This window comes from Archocentrus centrarchus, chromosome 20 (assembly GCF_007364275.1).
Source record: "Archocentrus centrarchus isolate MPI-CPG fArcCen1 chromosome 20, fArcCen1, whole genome shotgun sequence".
In the NCBI taxonomy this organism is placed as follows: Eukaryota; Metazoa; Chordata; class Actinopteri; order Cichliformes; family Cichlidae; genus Archocentrus; species Archocentrus centrarchus.
The window spans coordinates 26,223,533-26,232,184 of NC_044365.1; the positions used below are offsets into that span (position 1 = coordinate 26,223,533).

General features: G+C 44.1%; 1 protein-coding gene across 1 annotated transcript; it reads right to left on the reverse strand.

Annotated features, from left to right (window-relative positions):
• On the reverse strand, window positions 1-8,484 carry LOC115799591 (suppressor of tumorigenicity 14 protein homolog). The gene is made up of 19 exons (XM_030756818.1): window positions 8,404-8,484; window positions 7,642-7,825; window positions 7,407-7,531; window positions 6,254-6,321; window positions 5,955-6,148; window positions 5,720-5,815; window positions 5,048-5,267; window positions 4,794-4,936; window positions 4,570-4,667; window positions 4,341-4,453; window positions 4,102-4,235; window positions 3,013-3,117; window positions 2,728-2,835; window positions 2,524-2,637; window positions 2,323-2,442; window positions 2,051-2,234; window positions 1,706-1,977; window positions 1,459-1,595; window positions 1-168 (listed from the first exon to the last, which is right to left on the reverse strand). Exons 1-19 carry the CDS (start codon window positions 8,482-8,484, stop codon window positions 1-3), a joined length of 2,664 nt encoding a protein of 887 aa, XP_030612678.1.
• Between the last annotated feature and the right edge of the window lie 168 nt (window positions 8,485-8,652).

Sequence of the window (8,652 nt, forward strand, 5' to 3'; positions counted from 1 at the left end):
TCACACCTGTCCTTTGGTCTGCTGATGGATCCAGTCAGTGAATTTAACCACCTGCGTGTAGACGCCGGGACGATTCTGTCTCGCGCAGCCCTCGCCCCAGCTCACGATCCCCGCCAAGAACCACCGCCTGCCTCGCTCCAGACACACTAACGGACCCCCAGAGTCACCCTGAGGGGACACACACACACACACACACTTATAAACTTGTAGACAGAAAACACAAACATAAAGATTATAAAAAGTAAATGCTCAAAAGTACCTCCAGGGTATTTTGTATTTACTGATACTTTTTAAGCTCTGTGGATAACATCAGTTCCAACACCCAAGGAGAATAGCAGCAACACAGCTGAATGCTGTTGCAAACATTAGCAGCAACTTTTATACTTACTCTGTCAGACAAGTGTCTAACTAACTAAATACTTGCAAACATCAGCTAAATGTCAGTGAATGATAGCTTTTATTGATGCAGCTGTTTCGTGAACTTACTGCTAACCAAGCTACCTGTTATAAGTTACTCGCTGTCTAACACTGCCATATGGTCATCTGGATAAATAAGTCTGTCAATCAAGCTTTTTGACAAGATTTTTAGGGATTTTGAGTGAAGTGACCCTTTAACAACCCAACCTGAAAAGCACCACAGAGAACTGGTATCTTTTTCTGTAAGGCCTGAAGCGCAAATCTGCTGTATGTGTTATTTGATTTGATCTTTGATTATTTTCTGATAAAATTAAAACAATATGTAATTTACCATAAAAATGTGCTCCCATTGTTAGAAGACTATCTGTTCCCATATTTTGTTAATTATTTAAATGATTATGGTGATCAGGACAGTGATGGTTGAAGATTCACTTCAGTTTTTATTATACAGTGTCAATTCATAACAACAGTCGCCTCAAGGCTCTTTACATCATAAGCTAAAGACCCTACAATATTAGAGGGAAAATTAAGCAATTACACAACCCCCTATGAGCAGCACTTGGTGACAGCGGGAAGGAAAAACTCTCTTTCAACAGGAAGAATCTTCCAGCTGACCTATCTGATGTATAGAAATGTGCAGACTGTAATTTACCATTAAGTGCAGTATGATCCTACCTGTGTTGGGAATAATTAACAGTTAGTAATAATGAATTAAGTTGCCACTGTTGCACCATGTGCATAAATGCAAGGAACAGCTGCAGTTATGCAACAGACTCACAGGAAAGATGCTTAGCGCTTCCTATGGAGACTTAATGACTAACTGTACTGATGATAGTTTTTGGCATGAGGAGCAGCACATTTTTTCTTGAAGCAGATTTTTGTGGTTTAGACGGAAATTCCTGGAAATATTGCTTAAATAGAAAAATTATCTAAAGAACAAGGCTATGCTATTTGTGGTTATGACTAAAAGATAAATTATGATATTTCTTAACAGTCCATATGCAGTACTTTTCCATAAAATTCACCAGCATACACACTTACCTGACAGGCATCCACCCCTCCCTGCAGATTACCAGCACACAGCATCCTGGGAGTGACAGCGTCATCATACAGCTTGTTGCACGTGCTCCTGTTTATGATCTTCACTGAGGCCTCTTGTAAGCGAGAGGCTAATTCACCTGTAATTCACAGAACCGGTAATAGAAGACATTTTGCGGCTCAGGTTATCTGTAAGATGCTGCTTTGAAAAACACTTCGTGCATATTTTCATTCAATAACGAGTGCTTACCGTCCTCCATAAGAACACCCCAGCCTGTGACATAGCAGCTAGTCCCTGTGGTGAAAGTGTGAGAGGAGGCAGGGACACACACAGGCTGTACCAAGTCATTGAAAAAAACAGGTGCGCTGAGCTCGAGCAGGGCGATGTCATAATCAGACGTGAACTGGTCATACTGTGGGTGGAGAAGGATGCGGCGAATCAGTCTGGTGGATGCTCCTTGGTTTCCCGTGGTCATCACACGCATTCCCATGTAAGCACGCCACGCACGCGCATCTGAGTATCTGGGAAACACTGCGCTTAAATACAGTGTTTATGTATGAATCATCAACATATGGTTCTCTGTATTTTTCTTACTTAATGGCATCAGAGTCCTGGAAACAGTGAGCAGCAGAGATAAGCCAGCGGTTTGAGACCAGTGTGGCTCCACAGACATGCCCGTAGCGATCCATCTGGAGACTGACCTGCCACGGCCATGACCCTGCCATGGCGTCATTCCCTCCCACTATCTTAGTGCGCTTTTTGGGCCTGTTACCGCAGCCTGGGAGGTGGAAAAGGAAACATGTATGAAAATGTCAGAGCCTCTTTTGAATAGCAAGAAGGCACAAGTACAGGGGGGGGTTAATTACCACAGCGCAGTTCATCAGAGCCATCGTAGCAGTCTTTAACACCGTCACACTCCGGGTTGACTTTACTGACGCACTTCCCGTTGGCACATTTGTAGGAGGATGAGGAGCAGCCTTTAACATCTAAAGAGAATGAATGCCATAATATTGTTTCTAATAGCACACTGTCACACAAACACCTGGCACCTAGTCATAAGCGCTCACATGCTCTGGTGCAGTTGAGCTCGTCACTGCGGTCTTTGCAGTCAATGACGCCATCGCACACAGACGACTTAGGCAAACACACCTTGTTGGGGCAAACGTGGTAACATTTACCTCCTGAAAAGCAAAAAGAATGCAGCATGAGACACGAGATTGAAACAAACAGAGATATGAAATATGAATACAGCAGCAGTGTGTTTTACTCACCACAGCTGCCCTCTTCACTGCTGTCTGCACACGTGCTCTGACTGGCACACTGGCTCTGAGGTTTGCACTGGCCGTTCCCACACAACAGTTCCCCCGGCCTGCAGGATGCTACACATTCGGTTCATAGGTGCAAACACAAAACACAAACAAATGTGAGTCCAATGCAAGGTTTGTGTCTTATCAACATCAAGATGTGCAAGCACAATACAAACTAGAGATCCAACGTGAAGAATACAAGACTAGCTGGGTGAAGGCAATGCACAGGCCTTAGGCAACGAGACTTACAACATTTAGCCTCGTCCCGTCCGTCTGAGCAGTCTTTTACCCCATCACACACTTTCCTCAGAGGGATACAGTGACTATCTCCACAACGGAACTGGCGAGGGCAAGCTAAAGATAGAGAGCAAAGAAACATACTCTGAAATTATTCTATTTTTTTCCCAGTGTATAAATATAAATTAGAGGAAGAACTCAGATTATTTTGATGGGTAACTTACCAACACTGTACCCCAAATACCTCGGACCAGAGATTCAAACAGAGGATACCAAATGGAATAACAACACAGTGTATGGTAATAAAAGATGGGAATTTTATGAGTTTTTAGGAAATGAAAATAACTTTCACATTACGCAACCAGGGCAACTTCAGATATTTATAACTGATGGATGTTTATGAGTGAGAAGTAAAACCCAGTGGAAATTTGGACAAAAATGGCATAATCAGAGCAGCACAAGCACACTCCCAAAATTAGGAGTACATTTCTATCTGTAACACAGCCATGATGGAGACAATGTGGAGCAGTAAATGTAAACCATTCTCATGCCTTTTGGTTTTCGGGGTTATGAATACCAAGGTCACGTATGGTGTATTTAGTTAATATGGCAGGAAATATTGTGTCAAAAGAAGGCAGATATTTGTCTAATACAAACTGTACCCAGCAACACAAGAGTGAGTTGAATACATTTTATGAAGCAACTGAAATTCTTCTTATGAAGATAAGACCTCAAGACGAACAGTGTCGAGAGAAATGGAAGAAATGCACCATGTTTGCATGTCAGTGACAGGGGGAGGACCGAAATATTGATGCCGCAAGAACAAACTGTAGAGATAAAGCAATCCAAATTATTCTTGGGTTGATGTGGTGATTTTTGTTGGTTTGTTTTGTTTCCTGTTTTTCAATTATTCTACTTTTTCTCTTTAAAATTTGGTCTAAAAATACCTAAATGACCTTTTCTTTACGAATAAACTAGCAGCTGTGAGTAAAAGCTCAGTAGAAGATCAGTTTTTTGTTTTTTTTTTTGTCTATGTCTAAATAAAGGAAATCCTTCCAATGCTGTTACAAGAGTGGAGTGAAAGCATCCGGTTCCACTTACTGCCCTCTGGGGAGAAGGCCCGGTATAGCAAGTAGAAGCCCTTGTGGGTGAGAGATTCATCAGAGTGGAAGTGGAGGGTCAGAGGAGAGGAGAAGACTCGCTTCTTGCTGCTGTCTGATACTGGATTACACAATCTGGAGATACAGTAAATTAAGGAGTTTTACTTTTAACCCTTAAGCATGCTCAAAAACACTGAGATAAAAATATACCAGCAGTTAAAATTGAGTTTTACAACTCACTTCATGCCTCCAATGTCCAGCCAGTCCTTCTCACAATCCTTCTCTGATGATGGGGATTCCTGAATGTCCATTGTGACGATAGTTATGGAGATCAGGTATCCTGGCAGGGGCACCTGAGAATGCAACCAGAGATGATTAAGGAAAGTTCAGAGATGCTGGAATGTGGACAGGCTACAGAAGGATATTGCATTGTTCCTAAGACGTCCAAATATTTTTTTATGTAGCTCACCCGCACTGTCCAAATGCAGTCTATATTAGGCGGGTAATAGGAAGGGTAGTAAGGTGAAGAAATAGAGCCATTCCAGGAGGAAATTGACCCTCCGCAACCTGCCCGGGAAGATGGTGACACAGATAAGTGCACAAAGTACACAGCAACACAAAGGCAACATCTGCTCTGCGTATGCAATTCAAAATGAAATTAGATTGTTTTTGTCTGTGTGAGAGCACTCAAACCTGCTTTTGGGATGGCCTGGAAATAAGCTTTGAAGATGGCTCCATCCCTCTGTCTGCTGAAAGAGAACGTGACCAACATCACATTCCCAGAGGATGTCAGCTTCATGACCGGAGATGAGCCTGAAACTGGCAGCCCACACCACCTGCAGCAGTCACATGCATCATTTTTAGACACAATATTTCCAAATAAAAGTAAAGTACTTATCAGTTGCTACTGCACGTGCACAAATATCAAAGCCCATAAAATGTTTTACCTGGCGATTATCTTGTTCTGTAAAGGAAGTAAGAAATCATATGCAGAGAGCTTGTGAGCGGTGCAGCTTCCTGGTGTGGCACCATGAAGGGAGAGGACGACCAGTCGAACCACGTGACCCGATGGTACACGAAGTCGCCACTGGTAGTATGGCTTCTTGGGATTCACAAGGCTCAGGGTGCGGTTGTTACCATATTTGGCATAGAGGTCAAAGGACATTGCTAAACAGAGGAAAAGTTAATAATACTGACTTTGTTAGTCAGATTAGATCACACACACACACACACACACACACACACACACACACACACACACACACACACACACACACACACACACACACACACACACACACACACACACACACACAGAACAAAGAAACTGTAAAGTCCAGCTATAATGGGGAAATGGTGCAATTTAACCTGCATAGTTAGTGCACATTTGTAAGCTGCTTAAACAGACCAGCTCCACCTTTCCTGCTTTGTCTGACTTAATCAGTGTCATATCTGATGTCATTAATGTCTGCCTTGTTCTGTGCCTGGGTCTAGCTTGTTCTCTCACCCATCTGGCTTCCCGTGTGTGCACGTGGAAGGGCAGGCAGTTCTCAGAAATGTTTGACTCTCCAAAACAGACCTAATTTTAAAGTGCAAAGCCAGAACAATACTCCCCTCACCTTGGAAGCCGAGCTGCCATTTCCCACCCTGTATATTATTTGGATTTTTGATTTTGTCAGATCTTTCATCTGGATCAAAGTCATCAGGGTCCAAACCTAGAAAGAAACACATCGAGTGCCAAAAATCTAAAACATGGGTAAAATATGAAGCATTTACAAAAGGCTAACTAAATGATTTCTGTTTGAAATATACAGTAATACTGTTAAGCATTTGCAGTTTAAGTAGTGTATCTACCCAGTAAATGAAGTGTGTCATCATCTTGCTGCATATAGTAGCGCTGCTCATTAATGCTTTCCCGCTGCACCTTGTTGCTGCCGGGAAATCGCCGCTGCAGCCTCTCTGGGCTGAATGTCGGGATTTCCACTGCAACATCCTCTGGGGCAGTGAATTTACTCCAGTAGAAGACGGTGAGCCCTTCTGCTCCTTCACTATCACACACAGAGTTTAGATCTCAGTGAACTGTTGTCATGCATGCTCTTGGCATGCAAAAACTGCTGCACTACACCAGTAGATTTTGTTTAGGTGCGACATACCTGAAGGCGGCAATTCCTGAGCGCATGTAATAAGAGCTCCACGGCGAGGACTCGTAGAGTTCTGAGAACTGTGTTTAATAAAAAAAAAAAAGGGAAGAAACACTGTCAGCATGATGTCACAAAGTGCACGTGAGATGGCTTTTCCCGCTGAAGTGACATGAAAACACACCTGGATGCATGTGTTTGACAAGTTTAGTAAAAGCATTCTTCTTATGTGTTCTTGTGTGTGTCCATGCTGACTTTGACCAGCACAGAGCTCCATTGTGTCTCTACCTGCCTGCTGTGTTGAGGTAAGATACTGGGTGGTATTGGCTCTTAGCCTTCAGTTCACCTGTTCTTTGAACAGATGGCCACAAAGATACTACAGCCACTTAACAAAGCAGCTAAATTACCATTACAGCTGCTTACAGGGATATTAAACTATGGTACTGCAGAGTTTGGGGGAATTTCCACCTATCAGTTTACTGGCTAAATCTACCGCCATACGCCTGACCTTTTGCTCCAAAAATCCAAATCCCCCCTCTTATATCTCCTCCCAGCCCTTCTATCAATCTGGATTGCCCTACTGCCCTGTCTCTCCCTCTTAACCTCAGCATCAAACAGAGGTTTACCTGCTCTCTGTAGTGTCCGGTGCACAGAGTGGCTGATTGTATGAAAGCAACACAGACAATGTTTTTATTGAAGGCCTGCTCTTCCTCTCACTCTTGCTGCCTGGGCCTAGTGAGGCTCACAAATACTGAGCTTGTCTTCGGCCCTGAAAGGGCCCTGTCCCTGGGGATCTCAGGAACCTGCACACACACTGTGCCCAGGTCTTGTTACAGCTTTACATTTAACACTACCAGCGAGAGACAGAGAGAGAGGGGCAGAGGTAAGTGTTGTGCAGAAAAGAAAAAGAAGAAAAGATGGGAGGGTAATGTAGATAAGAAGAAATCGAGCAAATAAGAAAGCAAAGACAGAAGAAGAGGAGGAGGAGTGCGGCTGTGTTTTGAATGTGTGGCATAAAAAAACAGCAGTAACCTGCCACAGAGAAGGATATCAAAGTTAGAGCAACAACAACAAGATCAACTTCAGCCTGAGGGAGCAAGGTCAAGCAGCACTCTAAAGTGTCATTCAGACGGGAGGCAGTGACGGACAGGTTCGCAGTTCCACTTACATAATGGTTCAAAGCCTGAGCCTGCAGGCGGAACTGAGGGGAGGTGGAGTCAGCCAGCTCCAAGGAGAAGCTCAGGTTTGGGAACTCCACGCTGCCTCCGAGAAAGAACACTGAGCAAGGTGGAGCTGTGCAGAAGGAGGGAGAGATTTGAGACAGGTGCACCCTGCGACTCAAAATAAAGACATTTTACATGGCAGGAGCGGACTAGAAAAATCTTATGCAGCTCTATACTCACATGTTAAGTAGTGGAGTGTCAGTGCAATGGCAGCAATAAAGGGAAAGAAAGGCGAGAGACCCAACATCCACCTCCTCCATGAACCACACACTGGAGCGTGTACCCCCTCCACCTTGTGCTCGGCCTGATCCTCAGGCTTCGTGGGGGGGCTCAGTGAATGGGTGGGCTTTAAGTCCCCTTCTCCCTTTCAAAGACAAGGACATGACTCAAATATCATACAAGTCTTTTTTTTTTGTGCGTGTTCTCAAATTGCTTCTAATTGTTATTTTTATGGGTGCACAGCAGAAAATCAGTAAAGAAAAGGCAGCCTATATACCAAAAATCAGTAGAAGGCATATTTAGCAGAGCCAGGTACTGATTTCCTGAGAGCAATGGAGAACATCCTTCAGAATAAAAGATCTCCTAAGACATTTAATGGCATGGCAGATTTCCCCAGGGACAAAGAGTTGCTGGAGTGGCCTGCTTTCCCACGGCCTGGCTCTGCGGTGTCAGCAACTCAATCAAGTGGTGGGCCACCCTGATATGGACATTCATAAGAATGCGACCCACAGACCTCTAGAGCCTGATTTTATACTTAAGATGAATCACAGGTAACAGTGCCATGGGTTCTAAATATTATGCACCCATCTCTTAATGGAAAAAGTTAAACAGGCTGAAAGCTTTTGCGATAAGGTCAGAATATACTGAGAAAACAGTTCTCGCAGAAAGGTCTGACTGACACCGTCGTACCTGCGCGGTGAAAGGGGCGCACTGACGGCTTACCTGTGCAGCGGAGCAGCCTGAGTGTCCATGCCCGGAGACGCAGTACACTTCGCAAGTTTTGCTTTCGGGGAGAGTCCACATAGCACTGGCTCGTTTAGAGGCGATATGCAACAATACCCCAGGCATAGAAACGATGGAGAGAGAGGAAATCCCCGTTGTCGCTACCTTTGGAAGAGGGGAAAAGAAAAAAAAAAAAAAAGCCCACCGAAACCCGACCTGAGCGGCTCGGATGCTGCGGGTATTCACCGC